General features: G+C 37.3%; 1 protein-coding gene across 1 annotated transcript; it reads right to left on the bottom strand.

The window, feature by feature from the left end:
• Positions 1-1,673: 1,673 nt before the first annotated feature.
• Positions 1,674-21,131, bottom strand: LOC103034998 (SUN domain-containing protein 2-like). The gene is made up of 17 exons (XM_049466686.1): positions 20,861-21,131; positions 15,141-15,258; positions 14,586-14,632; positions 13,604-13,783; positions 12,065-12,158; positions 11,851-11,909; positions 10,149-10,228; positions 9,451-9,552; positions 9,290-9,343; positions 8,774-8,817; positions 7,611-7,758; positions 7,273-7,485; positions 5,860-5,944; positions 5,083-5,198; positions 4,373-4,540; positions 2,965-3,054; positions 1,674-2,074 (listed from the first exon to the last, which is right to left on the bottom strand). The coding sequence occupies exons 2-17, from the start codon at positions 15,254-15,256 to the stop codon at positions 1,958-1,960; spliced, it is 1,713 nt and encodes a 570-aa protein (XP_049322643.1). The 5' UTR covers positions 15,257-15,258; positions 20,861-21,131; the 3' UTR covers positions 1,674-1,957.
• Positions 21,132-21,363: the final 232 nt, after the last annotated feature.

Raw genomic sequence — 21,363 nt, 5'->3', positions numbered from 1 at the left:
GCCTTTCTACTAAAATATAGTTTGAAAAAATGTACCAAAACACATGCCCAGAAAGACATGGCTTGATGAGATAAGTGTACAGATCCCTGACCTCAAACCCAATAAATATTCCTTGAATAACAGCAGTACAGGACTGTGGAGAGAGTTATAGCTGCAAGTTTTTTGAACTCCATAGTGATTAATGATGTTTAATTACATTTGACCATAAAGTGCAACATTAGCATTTAGCAATGCCAGCTATAAAGCACCAATATCTCTATTAGAAGAGTCTATTTCATTTAAAGAAATAGCTTTAACAACAAGCTTTAACTAATATCATTAGTAAAAAATATAAAGTTAGAAGACACCTCTTGAGATTATGCAAAATACGATAATTTATGTATGTCAAAGCTTCACTAGCATTAAGAAAATATTTATTTTGTAATTTGTATCTTTGTTGGCATTTTAGCTGGAATAAAATACATTAAATGTTTAAATAAATAAGACGTACATTCATTTGTCGTTGATATTAAAAAGTGCAGATTATGGTAAATCATGTTTTTGCAGTCCAGTGAAAAACAAGTACCTCCATTTTTACTGTTTTTCTGTTTTCTGTATAATTTGAACACAAATTCTGCCACTTACACTGTGGCAAAATACATAAAAAAATGGACCCAGAGAAATTTGCCAAAATTACCTGAAATAAACTTTTTTTTGTTTGACTTCCACTGAAAGTTAATAAGGCTTTTTCTTTCTCCTGTAAGGATACATGTTTTTCACTGGACAGCAACAATATTTAGTTCTGGCCCTGGCCTTCTAGAGGACTTGAACAAACTACTATTAGGGATCTATTGTACACCCTGCGCAGGGCGTGTCATGATGCTCGTTGCTATCTTACACCCTGTCAACAGTCTATTTTTATGCCTTGCACCCATGGTTGGAGTTTAGGAATGTATCTACGCTGATGGGTGTTGTTGTCTGGAAGTGAGGTGTTTGTTTATGTAAATTTCTGGTGTGTTTCTATCTTGGCGGCGGGAAATGCAGGTGCGCCACTGACTGATTAAAACCCTGACACCAGTCAACAGTCAGTTGCCCAGTCCTATCTCAGCCATGCAGAAGCGTTGTGCGCTTGTACAACCCCACTCGTTATACACACATATGGACGCAAATCCAGTTTTACATCAGCAATAAACAGAATAAAGAATAAAATAACACTGCAGTTCCCTTAAATGAGCTGCTGGTGTACCTTCACAGCGTGGACGCACAGGTCAGTATCCTCTGCTTAGATGCGCAAAAGCACTGTGCTGTTAAGATATCAATGTGCCAAAGTCAGAGCACACCTGGCTCTTAGAGGGGATGACAACTGGCACACTGATTGGTTTATTTCACGTTATGCTCAAAACACACCTATGATTAATTAAGACAATAAATACATGCCTGTTGTGCGCTTCTAGATGCGCAAGGCATATTTTTTCACCCTCACGATACCAAACAGTCCGGTGCACTTTAGACTGCTAAAATAGGGCCCTTGATCTTTCACACAAATACCTTAACATTTAAGTATTTTGTCAGTTACACTTAATTATTTTAACAAATGTAATACCTTTATAAGTGAGCTTTTCTAAGATTAGATTTCTAAGATTAGGATTAATGCTTATGATGGCATGTCCACTCAAACAATTCTGAGATAAAGATAACCTGAGAATGAACCTGAGATGTTTACTGATCAGTATGCAGTACAATCTACAAAGCATTGGACAATCATTTTGGGTAACATGACATTAAAATGGTTAAAAGATTCTGGATACGTTTGATCCAGTATCCAATGTACTCTAAGTGTTAAAATCTTTGTCAGTCATTTATACAGAATATTTAACTACGTCACAGTTTCCTTAAATAATAAATACTTTTCATTTGTATTACAAAATGTGTCAGAGACTGTTCTTCAAAGTGCAAACCCTTCTTCATTCTGTTTCACTCAGCTTGTCCAGGGCTGGCCGTGAACCCTGAACCGGTAAATACATGTGTACTCCGGGTTCCCCCAGTTACTGAGGATCCGTAACTCCACCAGCCAATACACCTCGTTTGCAGAGACCTGCAATAAACAACAGCCCATCATTAAAATACATCACCATGTTCTAGGGGTAAGCCTGTCACTATTATTACATTATCAACTAAACATACAATATTTATAACTTGTAATTTAATAATGAGTCATTTAGACTTTGAAAGACCACCTAAGAAAATAATGTAGTAACTTAAAAGTGTTAAACAAACCAAAATAGTTATGATAATTTGTGGTTTCTGAGGCTGGCAACTCTGATGAACTTATCCTGTGCAACAGAGGAAAACCTTACTTTTTCTTTCCTGGGGCGGTCCTGATGAGAGCCAGTTTCATCAGAACGTTTTTGATAGCCTTTGCGACTGCACTTGAGGATACTTTCAAAGCTCATGATTTTATTTTAGTTTTTCAGATTGGCTGACCTTCATTTCTTAAAGTCATTTTGTTCTTTACTTAGTGTACTTGAGTAGTTCTTGCCATAATGTGCGTTAGAACTTTAATCAAATATTGCTATTCACTGTATACCAACTCTACCTCTTCACAACTTTACAACTGATGCTCACAAACACATTAAAAGGCAAGAAAATTAAGTAATTAATTTGACACTACTTCATAAAGCTGACTGAGAAAATTGTCATCTAAGCAAGAGATGCCTAATTGGACAATCTAAAATATGAAACATTTTCTGTTTTGTTTAACAATTTTTTGTTTATTATTAATTCCAAATATGTTTCTTCATAGTGTGGATGACTTTAGTATTAATCTGCAATGCAGTCTGGTACTGTATAATGCGTTAGAATTATTGCATTATACTTATACAAATTATAAATTTATATAAATTATAAATTATTTTATAATATGCTATAATATACTGCATTATAATTATACATGTAATGTATGTAATGAAATGTGTATCGTCTTACAGGAATCTTGAAGGTCTGGATAGGTTCTCCCTCTTGGTCGTAAGTGAACCTTCCAAGAAGTTTTCCTCCCTCGTTCTCATCAGTCATTCCCTGATGAAACAAGCAAAAATTATACAAAGACGGTTGGCATCTGATGAGTGCCTTTATTTGGACTTTTCCCACACTAGTAATCAGGAAAGGCAAAGTTCAAATCACAAGCATGCAAGTGAAAAGCGATGATGTCCAGATTCAAATAAAAAACAGACAACACTTAAAATGCATGGAAAAATACCTCACAAGATTCACACAATCACACAGCCAATTTCTGTATTTTTTGCACTATAAGGCGCACTTAAAATCCTTCAATTTTCCTAAAAATCTTCAGTGCGCCTTATAATCCAGAGTGCCTTATGTATGAATTTTACCAGTCAGGTTGTAAGGAGCAGTAAAGCTACTCTGCCAAATTGCACTGTTATTCAGGAGTTTAGTTCTTCAGCAGAAGTAGCATTAGCCACTGACTGCACGAAGCGCTAACTCTTTGTCCGTCCAGAGGTGAGTATTACTAGGTCTGTAGCCTGCTGCTAACTCCGGCTAGCACTGCTAGAGCAGAATTAGCATTAACTGCTAACCACGCTTAGCGTTAGCTCTTTGGCCATTCAGAGATGAGTATTATCGGCCTTTACCCTGCTGCTAACTCTGGCTAGCACTGCTGGAGCAGCATACGCTTTCGCCGCTAACCACAACACTAGCTCTCGGTTAGCTCCTAATGCCAATGTTCCAGCTTTAGTGGAAATCTGGAAATCTAAGCTTACTGTAAATAAATGGAAGCGCTTTACTCACCCAAATAAACTGTTTTCAGGAAAGAAATTTGTGTAGATTAACATCCAGCACTCTAAGTATTATAGTTGGTTTACTTATTTACATATTACCATTGCCTACTTAAACCAAACCTTGGCATGTACAGGTGCATTAAAAGAAAATATATATATTTTTTTGAAAAGTAACTTTATTTCAGTAATCCAGTTCAAAATGTGAAAGTCATATATTATATAGATTATCAATAATCTTTTATTTATTTATTTTATTTATTTTATCTTTTATTTTATTAAAACCCAAAAAACACTATCTCAGAAAATTAGAATATTATATAAGACCAGTCGATATTTTTGGCAGTGTGGGCAGTTTGCTAAGTCCTGCTGGAAAAAGAAATCTGCATCTCCATAAAAATTGCCAGCAGAGGGAAGAATGAAGTGCTGTAAAATTTTCCAGGAAAACACTGCACTGACTTTAGACTTGATAAAACACAGTGGATCAACACCAGCAGATGACATGACTCTCCAAACCATCAGTGACCATCAGTAAGTCCAAGCTGCTTGAGGTCTAGTGTTAAGTTTCCACTTTATTTTTAAGTGTGTTTGTGTCAACTCACGTAAACAGCGAAGTCCTTCGGAGCGCTGTTGATGTGCCCTGTTGGTGAGAGGACTCTAGGCAGGTGCTCCAGGGTAACGTGGGTTATTTTCACCGGGGAAGACAGAGAGATTGTCAGGAACCCCTCAGAACCACGGAAAGCCCAACACTTGCCGGGATACAGCTCAGGCTAAAATCATACAGATACACAACTTTTACAACTTCAATTTCAATAAAAACAATGAAAATTAGACTTTTAATTGTCTTTGTTATGCAAGAGTTTAATATTACCATATTGCCTACTTGAACCAAACCTTGACATGTTAGTGAGAACAGCAGAACCGAGATGGTATACATTTTCAAATTTCCACCGAATTGGCAAAGTATTGCCAACTAGTCCCACTGCATACTGAGTGATTTCCCTATCTTTCTACTCTGTGTATCAACTCTTCGTTTTGTTATTTGGTTTTCCTGTATGGATTTTTTCAGAGATTTGTTTGATTGGTTGTTGTTATTCTCTTTGGTTCACCTTGATTAACCTATATAAGTTTTAGTAGCCATTCTGTTTTTTTGCGCTTCTGTTTATATCATGCACAGTATAGCCTTTGTTATAGACTTTGGTATTTGGCATCCGTAAGTATCTGCTCTGTATTAAAAATGAATACTTACATAATTAATATAATTATCTGAATATCAGGATACTTAGATTGAACAATTAGATGTGTGGGTTACCTGTATAACAGTGCGAGGGCTATTAGTGTAGTAAAACAGAGGTATTCCAAATATACTGAAACAGGCAATCTGGCCGTGATACGACTCCGAGCAACGGCTGTTGATCACACAGGCACCTATACACACACATACACACACACACACACACACACACACACACAATGTTACAATGTTACATTTTTATTTGGGTCTTCAATTTACAATACATAATAAAAAGGCTCAAATCTTGACAGAATTCATATTATTTATTCTATAATTCATTAGCATGTAATTGTGTCGGAAATAAACAACTAAATAAACATCAAATTTAATTGATAAATGAAGAATCTTTTCTTCAGAACTAATGATACACATTCTAATACACTGTTTACTCTGAAGTCAATGGTACTAAGACAGTTTATCCTGCTTTTGTTGGAGTAACTGCCTCCACTGTCCAGGATTATTGTCAAGTCTTTCTGATAGATTTTGGAACATCGCTGTGAGGATCTGACTGCAAGCATTCAAGATATTGGTGAATGCTCAGTCCCACCTCATCCACATCTTCTAAACTCACCCCAAAACTATGGACGGATGGAGCACAATCATTCCAGAGAACACAGTTTCACTCAGTCACAGCTCAGTGCTGGGGGCTTTATACAACTCCTGTTCATACCTGACATTAAGTTTATTAAGTGACATTACTTTTTATACTTGTTAGGTCCCACTAATCCCAAATAGCTAGGAGAAATCAAAAATGCACACCAAGCAAAAGTCCAGGTCTCGTTTATGACGCTTTACCTGAAGATTCCAGCGCATAGTCGGCCATACCAGTTCCATCAGCCCTGAACACACTCAGAGCTCTGTGGACAATCTGTTTTACATCCTGCAACAGAAATCAGAATAAACATGTGCTGTTATACTCTTGGCATAAACTTGCAGAACATGCACACTACACAGTGAATGATGGAATTATAAACAAGGCTCAGAGAGGTCCTGGGAATGCCGCACACACTCATAAACATTACAGACAAGTAAGCACTTTATACACTGCCCACACAAATGGCACAGAGTATTCAAAATCCATATAAAGACAAACACACTGCTGCTATTTTATTCAACGCTTTTAGCCAGATCTAAAGAAAAATCTCAAGGCCCAACATATTTTTAAAAGAGAACCATTTTAAAGAAAAAAACAATAATAAATGGGAGGGACTGTGTTAAACGGCAACAGCAGTCCAATTTACAAACACTTCTTCCCAGATGCGACACTCTGGCGATTTGCCAGACTGACACATAGCGGCAAGCAATGATGAGTCTTTCTCTATAGCTGATCAGTAAAGAAACAGTGTGTTTCAGTGTGTAAGATGTCTGTTTCTACTACGCTAGTGGTGGTAATTATTTTACCTGCTACGGTGAGTAACCTTACTGAAACTTAGTGTTTACCTGTTCAGCAGAACAATAGCCAGCTGTTTGTGGACTGCTGTCTTTAACCGGCAACCCTGAGTGTGGAAATGGGACTGGGGGAATAGCAGTGGCAGATTTATAGGCTGAATCCCACACAGATCTCTGTTACATACCAGTCAGTTCAAAATAAAAAATACTGTCTAAAGCTCTGCTGCCAAGAGCTGCCACTGATTAAACTAAACATGTTTCCTAAATGTCTGATAATACATTCTGATCACGTTATGAATTATTATAGAGCAAAATATCTTTGGGGGTTGGTGGGTATATATGCTCATACAATCTATTGGTCAAATTACAATGCTACACTCAATTGATTAAAAGCACAATGGCGGGAATCCCAGTCAAGAGTTTCTACAGCCAGTCCAGACAGGATCTTGGTCCAGGTAAAAATTCCCATCCAATGTTATGTTCAAAACTAGTTTATTTACTTACTAGAATTTTGTTTTTGAACTAATTGGGTACTCCTGATCTTTTTTTAATGTTTTTAAATGTTTTTATACTTGTTACTATTAAAAGGCTAAATAATGATGTTTTAATGTATTAAAAAAAGAAACACATTCATTGGGTGGTGTGGGGGGGGGTAGTATAAAGCATGATGTTCTTGTGATTTTGATCAAAATATACAGATTTTAAAGCTGTTAAAACCTAAAGTGCCCTACACGTATCCTACTTAAAGTTGCAATTTTCAGCTAAAGAAAGATCCATAGTTTGTATCATTAGTCCCCACAAAGAGCTAAATACACACACCTTTATAGTAAGTGCTCTGACTTCCTCCTCTTGCAGTGTCTCTCCCACAGTACTCCCCACATCCTTCTCTCTGTCTTTGTCCAGTTTGTCCATGATATTCTTCTCCAGGGTTTCTAGGGCCATCTGCAGCTCAGGCTGCATCACTACATCCTGTCCAGAGCTGTCTAACCATGTCACATGCTGGAGCAGCCAATCAGAGAGCTCCTTCTTCAGCTACAGCAGAAAAGAGATATATACATAATTTAATATTAATGCATTATTCAAATACCTATTTCTAAGATGAGTTTAGACATATATTAACACGTCATATAGAGTGTAAGTAAGTGAACAGCCCTTACCCTGAGATTCTGAGTTTCCTGGGTGTCCAGTCTGTGACTGAATTGTTCAGAGGATGAGTGGAGGAGAGACACCTCTGATCTCAGGTCAGATAGCTGATGGTGGATTCCACTCAGCTCTTTAACCATAACTTTATGCTCAGAGTGAACACTAGAGGGAGACAGAGGCAATACAATATAGGCACATTTACACTCAGTGTGTGGCTTAAAAATCTACTCTTTGCTAATCAAACACTAATATTTTTATAAGGGTAGGTTGTCCTTATACAATTACAAAAAATAGTACAAAGACTTTTTTCGTTTATTAAATAAAATGCTGGAAATCAAATTTTCATTTTCATAATTGATTAATCAGAAAAATAATCAGCAGATTTTTGATTAACAAAATTATAATTAATTTTTCTTTTGTTTCCCCCTAGTTACTTCTAACACAACGTTGGAAAGTGGGTGTTTTGAAAGTAGGTGTCTTGAAAGTGTGGGTGTTTTGGTGTGAAATGCTTAACGGCCCTTACAGTGGTGGTGATGAGAATAGATAAGTAATTGCTTAAGTTTTGAAAGTAATAAGATCAATTATGGCAACCCCTGGTTTCATTAAACACCATTGAAAAAAACACAATTTTTGCAGACTTATCTGATATGTTAAAGCTACACTTGGTGCCAGAACCAGTTCTTATCATATTTGGTATATCAGAAATGTTATTGATGCTCCCCTCAGCTCAACAGAAGCTGCTTTTCTACAGTTTAATTAAAGCTAAAAAAACATATATATATATTTTTTAATTTCTAGAAACATGTGCAATGCATTCGATTAAGCAGTGGAAATGACCAACACAGAACATTAAAAAAAATAGGATAAACCTAAATTATATGAGAAGATCTGGAGTCTTTTTACATTATTCCTTAAAGGAGACGGAGGTTAAGCAAGATCTACTGTATAAATACATATATCTTATAAGAAGCATTCACAGGAGGGTTGTGGGTTGGGTGTTGTTTTTTTTTGTGTTTTTTTTGTTGAGTTGGTTTATTATTATTGTATCTAAATCTACATCATGTTTCATTGCATATGTGTCATGTGTTAAAGTATTTGAATTATAAGTAATATGATACTTCTTTAAAAAAAGCTTATGGCTTATGAATAAAAATATTAAATTAAAAAAACTACTTACGATCCCAGTCTCACTCTCAATGCCTTCATATCCAATTCCAGCATCTACAAACACACAGATATCAGCAGGTTAGAGGATTACACCAATGAGCCAAAACATTAAACTCACTGCCAGCTGAAGTAAATACCACTGATGATCTGGTTCAAATGGCATCTGTGCAGGAGTGGATATATAGTATTAGACAGCAATTGAGCAGTCAATTTTTGATGGGTTAAACATCTTCAAAACATCACAGAGGTCTTGTGAGATGTTCCTGGTATGCAGTGTCTTTCACGGAAGAACAACTAGTGAACCAGTTGCAGAACCATGGGCATCTATGGTCTAAAATGCTCATTGAGTCCAATCTAACAATGATATTAAAGAACTTAAACAGAACTTAAAGGATCTTCTGCAAACATTTTGGAGTCAGGTACCACAGAACGCCTTTTAAGAACTTGTGAAGTCCATGCTTTAACAACACATTGAGTGTGTTTGTGTGTCTTTGAGTGTGTGTGTGTGTGTGTTTAGTATTCTCACCTCATGTGTGATTTTCTGCTTCTGCCCTTCTTCTTTCAGCATCCTGATCTCTATCTGAGAAGATGAATATCAAATATATTTGATATATAATTCCCCCTTCTTTCAATTTCTTGTCCAAACTCCAACATCCCTCCACCCTCTGCATCACCCCTCCCTCTCACCATTAAGTTCTCCATGCTCTCAGTCCACCTGGCTTGATTCCTGTAAAGATCAGCATTTATTTCTTCCTTTAAAGCCAGCAGAGTGGCAGAGGATGCATTGTCCTGTAGGGGGCACCAAAGAAACAGCTTAATTTATTAACTGTGAATAACCCATTCTTTCTTCGGAAATCAATGATATTAAAAAAGAGTTTATTTTTTGTTTTTGTTTAAGTAACTGTGTCTACTGACCAGGGATGGCTTTTTGCAAAATTGTAGAGAATTTCTAAGAGAGAATCTGATTCCATTCATTAACAACATTGAATGGACTGTATGACTGTGTGTTTACAGTGGAAAAGTTACAAATTTCTAAAGCTTTGTAAATGCAATGGTGAACTTTCCCAGGAGTGGCCAGACAACCAAATATATACTGGCCATCTTTTAAAGACTTTTGCACTGTGTTTATATTGGAAAATGTTTTTGCATTTTTTTCAACAGTTTCCTTATTAAAAAATATATGGTTGCCAAAAAAAGGTCTTACATTGCAATGTATATTTTACAGTAGAATTCTAGCAACCACAGCTATGTAAAATGTTACATATTGTTTTACCATGCATATGTTTCCAACAAAGTGTACACTTACTGTAATGAGCATAATACAAAATAATATACTACTGATTATGCATTACGAGAATGCAAATTCAGCTGCTTATGATACTCACATTCAGAGGAAGTTGAATGGAGGCCTGCGTGTCAGTGAACAAATCCGGATCAGTGAAATAAGGATACCTGTAGAATAAACCTGGACACAGTGGCATTAAAGCCAGAGAAGCACTTGTTACTAAAACACAATCATTTCACATCTGAAACCAAAACAAAATCTTGTAAAGCAGCCCAGAGACTCGTTTAGTGCCAACCAACGTATCTTCTACACGGCATTGAAAGTTCTTGTGTGCAATCAATCATTTAGGCCCATTCAAATTTCACCCCTTTGCCCTACCACTTATTCCTATCCCTCTGTTTTGCGTTTGCATGTCTAGAGGTAGGGTGTCCTGATTCTTCTTTGGCTGTAGGGGAGGAAGAAAAATAAGGGCTACATGACCCTTCAAACTAAGATTTTTTTTAGAGACACTCAAAACAGAAGGCTAGTAGAATCACTGACAAGATGGCAGCACACATTACCAAAGAAACCCACAAATGTGAGTATTTTTCTTGATAAAATGTATGAAAATATCAGCAAAGTTAAATGTGTTGTTACAATGTTTTATGGCCATTTTCTCTATAACAAGCATAAAAGATAAATTAATAATAGTTTGTCTCAGTAGCTAGTTAACTAGCTCACTTTTCAGTTCCACTAAAATGATGCAACAGATGGTAGGTAAGGCATTATTTAAGGTGGAACGGAAAAAAATAAAATGAATAAAGCTAAAATTAAATAAAAGCTAGTAGCAGCTAATTTCAGCTCCCCATCACAGAGGAATTAAGGAACGGAAAATAATAATTCATTGTTGCATTACCTGCCCCCCTTTTGAATAAATATGATGCCCTGAAGATAACTAATTAACCAGCAGCTAGGTTGATGAACTTTAACGCTGTGCTAATATCATCACATCAGCCCGGCAGGATCACATACAGCAGGGGTGTCCGAATTTTTTTTTTGGGGGGGGCCAGAAGGAGAAATATATTTGAAGTCACGGGCCAAAACAAATAATAAAATATATAACTTTAATTAATACTTTTTTCCTGATTATTTCATTTACACACCATTTTACTTGACTTACTATTTTTATCTTTAATCTTGTAAACTAAGATTTTTTCAAATTGATGTTTAATTTCATGATGTCTTCTAATATTAAACTCCTTAATTACGGCAACTTTTAGACTCTTTGGCCCGATGTTCTGCGCTAGAAATGCGCACTCTTTCCGCTTTTAGACTCTTTGCCCCGTTTTTTCTGCTCTAAAATGCGCACCCTCTCCGCTTTTAGACTCTTTTGCCCCGTTTTTCTGCGCTAGATATACGCACCCTCTCCGCTTTTAGACTCTTTTGCCCCGTTTTTCTGCGCTAGAAATGCGCACCCTCTCCGCTTTTAGACTCTTTTTATCTCATATTATAAAAACCTGCTTAACAGCGGCCCAACTTTCATTCTATTTCTAAAATACCTCGCGCTCCAAAAAAGGAAACGGGCCGCAAATGGCCTGCGGCCCGTAGTTTGGACACCCCTGACCTACAGGTTCTTTAAGGGTTGTCCCAATTCTTAGGGGAAGAATTGCACCCCTTCCTCTTGTAAAGGGAAAGGTCACATTTGAAAACAGGGTACAAAAGAGAACTTGGATTGAGCCATAATGTGAAAGCCACTACAAATAAAAGACTCACGCCTTTAAAAAAAAAAAAAGATTAAGACTGTCTTTACAGTGCAGACTCACCGAAAACCAGCAGAAGTAGCAGGATGATGAGAAGTATAGTCTTCCTCATGACCACAGTGCTAAAGACCAGAAAAAAGAGGAGTGTTACAATAAATAGACCTATAAACAGTATAACACACGTTGTCTAAGTTTAGAAGACTGATAAACTAAAATGTGGACATGTTGATTTAATTATCACAAATGTTTTCTACCTCATACACACTCCTTTAGTTACCTGCTGAGCAGAGAAACATTGATCCAAGATATACCAGCAATCAGACTGTACCAGGCTGGTCCAAGCCACCAATACAACTTTAATAGTCCACTTCCTAAAACAATAAATAAATAAACAAACAAACAAATAAATGCATATAATATTGTAAACACCTTGTGAATACATACAGTTAGGCCCATAAATATTTGGACAGTGAAACTATCTTGCAAAGTGAAGTGTAGACTTTTTAGGTTTAATTCAAGGAGTTGAACAAAAATACCCAAAGAAATGTTTGGGAATCACAATCTTTTTTTCTATAAAGCCTCCTCATTTCACGGGGCTCAAAATAATTGGACAAATTAAAAAATTGTTGAGAATCCATTGCAGGTATAACCTCTCTGAAATCTGGAACATACAGACATCACTAAACTCTGGGTTTGTGATGCTTTTCCAATCATTTACTGCAGCTGTCTTCAGTTGTTTTTCTGCTTTCAGTTTTGTTTTAAGTGAATAAAATGCTGCTCGATCAGGTTCAGATCTGGGAATTGGCTCAGCCACTGCAGAATATTCCACTGCAATGCTTTAAAAAAACTTCTGGGTTGCTTTTAAAGTATGTTTTTGGTCATTCTCCAACTGTACAGTGAAGCGTCTTCCAATAACCATTGCTGCATTTGGTTGAATCTGAGCAGAAAGTAAATCTCTGTACACTTCAATATTCATCCTATTGCTTCTGTCAGATTTTTTATAAACACAAGTGACCCAGTGCCATTGGAAGCCATGCATGCCCATACTACCACCACCATGATTTAAATGTGGAGAGATGTAGATAAGGGCACTCTTCTTCATTGTATGTGGCAATTTACAGAACTTCAGATATACTGGAAAGAGGTTACAACATTTATTTCTCTTGTAATTGAATGTGATATGCCAATGGATTGTAAACTCTGTTTGCTGCACATTTTTCCTGATGGTTTTGGAGGGACTGAAATAAGAAGGAAGCTTGTGAGTTTTTGCCTATTACAGGCCAAGCATGTGATTGCATTGAACTGGAAGAACACTGAGAGACCCAAGATAAACCAATGGATTAAACAAATATCCAGCAACCTGGCATTGGAGAAACTGACCTATATAGCTAAAGGGAAGCTTGATGACTTTGAAGACATGTGGTTACCCTTCTTGCAATTTGTAAAAAAAAAATTGTAACATGTGAAAATAGTAAAGATATAAAGTTTGTATAAAGAGAGTGAGCATTGGGTTTTAGGGTGGGGGATGATTTGTGGTTGTAAAATGCTAAAAATTAATAAAGATATTTGTGAGAACAAAAAATATGGAGAGATTTGTTTTAAATTATTTCAAGCTGTTCTATACTTTTTTCTTTCCATCATCCAGTGACAGGCTGATTATAGTCTCATCTGCCCAGAGAACCCTGTTCCAGAACTGGGCTGGCTTCTATAGGGGTTTTATTTGGAAAAGTCTAATCTGGTCTTTCTATTAATGATTTGCACCTTGTAACACCACATAGCAAGATACTGTACACACACAAACACACACTGTACTCACTGGATCTGGCGTTCGGACGTCTCGTGTTGTTGTAACCCTCCTCTAAAGAGATTTTCAAAAAGAGCTTCTGCTTCTCCATGAGACTGGAGGGGCTGGGGATTATAGGGGTCACTGTGCTGCTTGGAGGGGACATTGTAACCTTCGTCTTTTGGCTAGAGCTGTGCACGGCCGATTCCAACCCTGGAATAAAAACACTTGTTTACTTAGAACATATAGCAAGAAATTGCAGTTGAGTTACTATTAAACCTGTAGTATATAAACCTGTCTGTATATAATCTGTATTTTTTGAGTTGTCTTGATAAGGTAGAATCACCTGGAATGGCTTTCAGTTAACAGCTGTGGTGAACTTGTCAAGAGTAAATGAATTAAACTTTTTGCCTCTTGATGTGTTTGAGAGCATCAGTTGTAAAGTTGTAAAGAGGGTAGAGTTGGTATACAGTGAATAGCCCTATTTGAGTAATGATTTAATCCATATTTTGGAAAGAACTACTCAACTAAGTAAAGAAAAAATGACTTTAAGTAATAAAGGTGAATCTTTTTTTCAAGAACTTTGAAAGTATTCTCAAGTGCAATCGCAAAGACTATAAAAACACTATGATGAAAATGGCCCCCATCAGGACCGTGCCAAAAATGAAAGTTTAAGAGTTACATCTGTTGCACACAATAAGTTCTTCAGAGTTACTAGCCTCAGAAAGAGCAAGTTAACAGCTCCCCAAATAAGAGCCACCTAAATGCTTCACACAGTATTTTGGTACTTTTAATACTTTTAAAATGACTTCTTTTTGTCCTTCATAGTTTAGATGACTTCAGTATTTATGTACAATGTAAAATAAACTAATGAAAACATTGAATGGAAAGATGTGTCTAAACTTTTTACTAGTACTATATACAGTATCATAGATGTAAAACAACTTTAAACTGCTATAAGCTGTAATTAAGGCTTTATAACTGGGTTACAGCGATCATCAGCATCAGTACCTACCCATGTCATTAGTCAGCCTGTGGGTTCTGCTCTTCTTCTTGAAGATCCTAGTGGAGAGGAAGGTGGGCATAGATATAAACAGACATTTTGATATGATGATAATTAGTGTAGCCCCTTTTTAAAATGAGAAAAGTGCATTTTCAAAATGAAAAGTTGAACAGCTGCACTGATTACATGTTTCACACATTCAAGCAGTTGCTAGGTTGTTTCTATGGTGTGGCTACTTGATTGCTAGAGGGTCGCTGTGGTATTAAAGATGGTTGCTAAGTGTTTGTAATTTTGTTCCCCAATGGTTACTGGGCGGTTGCTATGGTGTTATTAAGTGGTTGTAAGGTGGTTGCTATGATATTGCTATGGTGGTTACTATAATGTTGCCAAGTGGCTTATAGGTGGTTGCTATGGTACTGCGATGTTGTTGCTAAGTTAATTATATGGTAAAGTGGTTGACATTGTGTTGTTAAGTGGATGATTTGATATTGTAAATGATTACTATGGGGATCTAAAGTGCTGTCAGTTTTTCAGTGTATTCTGCATTATTCCCTCACACACACACACCGGACAGGACTCTCCCTGTACGAGATCTGTGTTGGAGATCCGGTAGAGCTGGTGATGGTGGAGTCCTCATCAGGACTGGGGTACTTTGACTTTAATCTGGAGCTACGTCTCAACATCTCTGCAGAAGGAAATAGACAGACAGTCAGGATACACTTTGTAATAGCATACTCTAACAAACAGAAACTTAATCCATTTATTAATAGATTTTAATATTAATTGAGCATTTTTTATCCTGTCTCTTTCTTATGGTGGAGCCATGACCGCTGAACTGAGGCGAGTGAGCTGTGGGGTCTTTTGTGACCTCTTGGATGAGTCATCGCTGTGCTCTTGAGGTCATTTTGGCCAGCCAGACACTTTTGGGAAGGTTCACCACGGTTTCATGTTTTTGACATTTGTGGACAATGTCTCAAAACTTCCGTATTGACTTCATAACCTTGTCCAGACTGAAAGATCTCAATCATTTATTTCTCATTTGTTCCTGAATTTCTCTGGATATTGGCATGGTGTCTAGGTTTTGAGTATCTTTTGGTGTCCTTTGCTTGGTCAGGCAGATCCTATTTAAGTGATTTCTTGATTTACTTCACACAGGACCACATAGGTTTGGATTTTCTCTACCTTAATAATGAAAACATTTCATTTAGAAAAATGCATTTTGTGTTTACTTGTGTTGTATTTAACTAATATTTACATTTGTTTGGTAAACTGGTGACAAACATGCAAAAAAATGAGAAATTATGAAGGGTGTAAACACTTTTTCAAACCACTGTATATAATGTTTCATTACTTTTGCACATTTAATGTTAAATTAGTCTGACTTATTGACATTTACACTAGACTATAGGTCTCAGAGATTACTAAAATGTTCAGTAAAGAGATCTTACAGTTATTTTACTGAATTAAAAATAACTATTTTAGTCTGAACTGTTGCGGAGCTGAGGCTAAACACACAACCAAACCCACACATAGGCCTCTATCAACAGTTGTCGGTAAACTGGGCAGGAACACTTTAACCACTGTTCAGTTTCAAAACACAGATAACCAACCCTATAGACACACACACACTGCCACACAGAGATAGATACAAATATAAAGATAGACAGACGTTAAAAGAGACACATAAGTATGACTATGTGATTGGGTACTTTTGTTCAACTTCTTGAATTAAACCTGAATGTCTTCACCTTTCTTACATCTCATTTCATTTTAAATCCAGTGGGGTGGCATGCAAAGCCCAAATAATGAAGATTGTGTCCAAACTGTCCTAACTGCATATATATATATATATATATATATATATATATATATATATATATATATATATATATATATATATATATTGTTTTCATTCCAGACATTACAGTCATGCAAAAAAAACTTCTTTAAATAAAAAAATAGAAAGAGGAAAAAAAGAATTGCATACAAAAAGAAGAGAAGTAGAGCTAGATAGAATAACGTGACAAACACACACACACACACATACTGATAAGACAGCCCACAACTGCTCTTCACAGTTCAATCTAACATCACCCCCACCCAGCCCCTCTGCTATTAAAGACTATACAGTAAACTCAGCCCCTCTGCTATTAAAGACTATACAGTAAACCCAGCCCCTCTGCTATTAAAGACTATACAGTAAACTCAGCCCCTCTGCTATTAAAGACTATACAGTAAACCCAGCCCCTCTGCTATTAAAGACTATACAGTAAACTCAGCCCCTCTGCTATTAAAGACTATACAGTAAACTCAGCCCCTCTGCTATTAAAGACTATATAGTAAACCCAGCCCCTCTGCTATTAAAGACTATACAGTAAACCCAACCCCTCTGCTATTAAAGACTATACAGTAAACTCAGCCCCTCTGCTATTAAAGACTATACAGTAAACCCAGCCCCTCTGCTATTAAAGACTATACAGTAAACTCAGCCCCTCTGCTATTAAAGACTACAGTAAACCCAACCCCTCTGCTATTAAAGACTATACAGTAAACTCAGCCCCTCTGCTATTTAAGACTACAGTAAACCCAGTCCCTTTGCTATTAAAGACTATACAGTAAACCCAGCCCCTCTGCTATTAAAGACTACAGTAAACCCAGCCCCTCTGCTATTAAAGACTACAGTAAACCCAGCCGCTCTGCTATTAAAGACTATACAGTAAACTCAGCCCCTCTGCTATTAAAGACTATACAGTAAACCCAGCCGCTCTGCTATTTAAGACTACAGTAAACTCAGCCCCTGTGCTATTAAAGACTATACAGTAAACTCAGCCCCTGTGCTATTAAAGACTATACAGTAAACCCAGCCCCTCTGCTATTAAAGACTATACAGTAAACCCAGCCGCTCTGCTATTAAAGACTATACAGTAAACTCAGCCCCTCTGCTATTAAAGACTACATTAAACACAGTCCCTCTGCTATTAAAGACTATACAGTAAACCCAGCCCCTCTGCTATTAAAGACTATATAGTAAAGCCAGCCCCTCTGCTATTTAAGACTATACAGTAAACTCAGCCCCTCTGCTATTAAAGACTATACAGTAAACCCAACCCCTCTGCTATTAAAGACTATACAGTAAACTCAGCCCCTCTGCTATTAAAGACTACAGTAAACCCAACCCCTGTGCTATTAAAGACTACAGTAAACCCAAACCCTGTGCTATGAAAGACTATACAGTGAACCCAGCCCCTCTGCTATTAAAGACTATACAGTAAACCCAGCCCCTCTGCTATTAAAGACTATACAGTAAACTCAGCCCCTCTGCTATTTAAGACTACAGTAAACCCAGTCCCTCTGCTATTAAAGACTATACAGTAAACCCAGCCCCTCTGCTATTAAAGACTACAGTAAACCCAGCCGCTCTGCTATTAAAGACTATACAGTAAACTCAGCCCCTCTGCTATTTAAGACTACAGTAAACCCAGCCCCTCTGCTATTAAAGACTATACAGTAAACCCAGCCGCTCTGTTATTAAAGACTATACAGTAAACCCAACCCCTCTGCTATTAAAGACTATACAGTAAACTCAGCCCCTCTGCTATTAAAGACTATACAGTAAACCCAGCCCCTCTGCTATTAAAGACTATACAGTAAACTCAGCCCCTCTGCTATTAAAGACTATACAGTAAACTCAGCCCCTCTGCTATTTAAGACTACAGTAAACCCAGCCGCTCTGCTATTAAAGACTATACAGTAAACTCAGCCCCTCTGCTATTAAAGACTACAGTAAACCCAGTCCCTCTGCTATTAAAGACTATACAGTAAACCCAACCCCTCTGCTATTAAAGACTATACAGTAAACTCAGCCCCTCTGCTATTAAAGACTACAGTAAACCCAACCCCTGTGCTATTAAAGACTACAGTAAACCCAAACCCTGTGCTATGAAAGACTATACAGTGAACCCAGCCCCTCTGCTATTAAAGACTATACAGTAAACCCAGCCCCTCTGCTATTAAAGACTATACAGTAAACTCAGCCCCTCTGCTATTTAAGACTACAGTAAACCCAGTCCCTCTGCTATTAAAGACTATACAGTAAACCCAGCCCCTCTGCTATTAAAGACTACAGTAAACCCAGCCGCTCTGCTATTAAAGACTATACAGTAAACTCAGCCCCTCTGCTATTTAAGACTACAGTAAACTCAGCCCCTGTGCTATTAAAGACTATACAGTAAACCCAGCCCCTCTGCTATTAAAGACTATACAGTAAACTCAGCCCCTCTGCTATTTAAGACTACAGTAAACTCAGCCCCTCTGCTATTAAAGACTATACAGTAAACCCAACCCCTCTGCTATTAAAGACTATACAGTAAACCCAGCCCCTCTGCTATTAAAGACTATACAGTAAACCCAGCCCCTCTGCTATTAAAGACTATACAGTAAACTCAGCCCCTCTGCTATTAAAGACTATACAGTAAACCCAGCCCCTCTGCTATTAAAGACTATACAGTAAACTCAGCCCCTCTGCTATTAAAGACTATACAGTAAACCCAGCCCCTCTGCTATTAAAGACTACACAGTAAACCCAGCCCCTCTGCTATTAAAGACTATACAGTAAACTCAGCCCCTCTGCTATTTAAGACTACAGTAAACCCAGTCCCTCTGCTATTAAAGACTATACAGTAAACCCAGCCCCTCTGCTATTAAAGACTACAGTAAACCCAGCCGCTCTGCTATTAAAGACTATACAGTAAACTCAGCCCCTCTGCTATTTAAGACTACAGTAAACTCAGCCCCTGTGCTATTAAAGACTATACAGTAAACCCAGCCCCTCTGCTATTAAAGACTACATTAAACCCAGCCGCTCTGCTATTAAAGACTACAGTAAACCCAGCCCCTCTGCTATTAAAGACTATACAGTAAACTCAGCCCCTCTGCTATTAAAGACTATACAGTAAACCCAGCCCCTCTGCTATTAAAGACTATACAGTAAACTCAGCCCCTCTGCTATTAAAGACTATACAGTAAACTCAGCCCCTCTGCTATTAAAGACTATACAGTAAACTCAGCCCCTCTGCTATTAAAGACTATACAGTAAACCCAGCCGCTCTGCTATTAAAGACTACAGTAAACCCAGCCGCTCTGCTATTAAAGACTACAGTAAACCCAGCCCCTCTGCTAGTAAAGTAATTTCAGTCCCTTATTTCGGGACCAGTTCGGGTTCAGTTTGTTTCAGTTCGAGTTTAATTTTTGTTTAGTTTGGTTTAATTCAGGTTTATTTTGGACACAGTTCGGGTTTAATTGGATTGTAGTTTGGGTTCTGTTCAGGTTTAATTTGTTTTTAGTTCAAATTCAGATTTGATTTAGTTCAGGTTTAATTCAGGGTTAGTTTGGGTTCAGTTCGGATTTAGTTCTGGATTAATTTGGGGTTAGTTTGGGTTTAGTTCAGGTTAAATTTAGCGTTAGTTCAGGTTCAGTTCAGGTTTAATTGGGGTTCAATTCTGACTCAAGTTTCATTTTGGTTTAGATCATGTTTAGCTCGAGTTTAGTTCAGGTTTAATTCGGGGTTAGTTTAGGTTTAGTTCGAGTTTAATTCAGGTTTAATTTGGGTTTAGTTCAGGTTTAATTTAGCATTAGTTTAGGTTCAGTTCAGGTCTAATTGGGGTTCCATTCTGACTCAAATTTCATTTTCGTTTAGATCACATTCAGTTCAAATTTAGTTCAAGTTTAGTTTGGGGTTAGTTCAGGTTCAGTCCATGTTAAGCTGTGGTTTTATTTTGGGTTAATTCAGGTTCAGTTCGAGTTTAGTTCAGGTTTAATTCAGGGTTAGTTCAGGTTCAGTTCGGGCTTAGTTTGAGTTTAGTTCAGGTTAATTCAGGGTTAGTTCAGGTTCAGTTCGAGTTTAGTTCAGGTTTAATTCAGGGTTAGTTCAGGTTCAGTTCGGGTTTAGTTCGAGTTTATTTTAGGTTAATTTGGGGGTAGTTTAGGTTTAATTTGGGATTAGTTGGAGTTTAGTTCAGGTTTAATTTGGGGTTAGTACAGGATTAGTTCGGTTAAATGTGGTTCCATTCAGACACAATAAAAGGTTTATATTGGTTTAGTTCAGGTTTAATTTTGTATTTAATCAGGTTCAGTTCGAGTTTAGTTAAAGTTTAATTTAGGGTTAGTACGGACCTAGTTCGGGTTTATTTTGGTTATAGTTTAGGTTTAATTTGGTTTTAGTTTGGGTTTAGTTCAGGTAAAATTTGGGTTTAGTTTGTGTGGAAGGTTAAAAGCTGGGTGATTCTTACCTGCTGTTCTTCTGAATGAACGAAACTTCAGGACCAGGAACTGTTACAGACCCCCAGCACCAAGAGCTGCAGCCCCCTCCACTCCTTCTCCCCCCAGAGCATACTGACCAGCTCCCCAGTATATAACACCCAGTAACGCTACCAGTATTAGTCCAGTATAACTCCAGTATGAGCCCAGTACTAGTGTAAACAGCTCAGTGAGAGCTGAGAGTAACTGAATTATCTGCGCCGGTTGGTTTGTGCTTGTTTTTAAACTGAGCAGCAGATCCTCATCGCGTGACCCTCTAGCGGCGAATCGAGAGAACTACAGCTGCCAAATCTTTATGACCACAGCAGTTATAAAATAATAAGTGCATTTCAAACAAAGCATACTACAATACAGCACAGTGTTATACACATATAAACTGATCCGATTGTCCGGTGCTTATTATTATATTATATAATGTGCATATTTTACATGTAGAAATAGACACTAAATTGTTTTTATTTTATTTTATAAACAC

This window comes from Astyanax mexicanus, chromosome 17, assembly GCF_023375975.1.
Source record: "Astyanax mexicanus isolate ESR-SI-001 chromosome 17, AstMex3_surface, whole genome shotgun sequence".
Taxonomy (NCBI): domain Eukaryota; kingdom Metazoa; phylum Chordata; class Actinopteri; order Characiformes; family Acestrorhamphidae; genus Astyanax; species Astyanax mexicanus.
The sequence above is the reverse complement of the archived record's forward strand: the minus strand, read 5'-3'. Positions and strand labels throughout refer to the sequence as shown.

Coding starts and splice junctions, on each gene's coding strand:
- LOC103034998 (XM_049466686.1), bottom strand. CDS start 15,256: ATGTTGAGACGTAGCTCCAGATTAAAGTCAAAGTACCCCAGTCCTGAT. Junction 9,344..9,450: donor AGAGCATGGAGAACTTAATG/GTGAGAGGGAGG, acceptor TCATCTTCTCAG/ATAGAGATCAGGATGCTGAA. Junction 5,945..7,272: donor TCAGAGCACTTACTATAAAG/GTGTGTGTATTT, acceptor TTTCTGTTGCAG/GATGTAAAACAGATTGTCCA.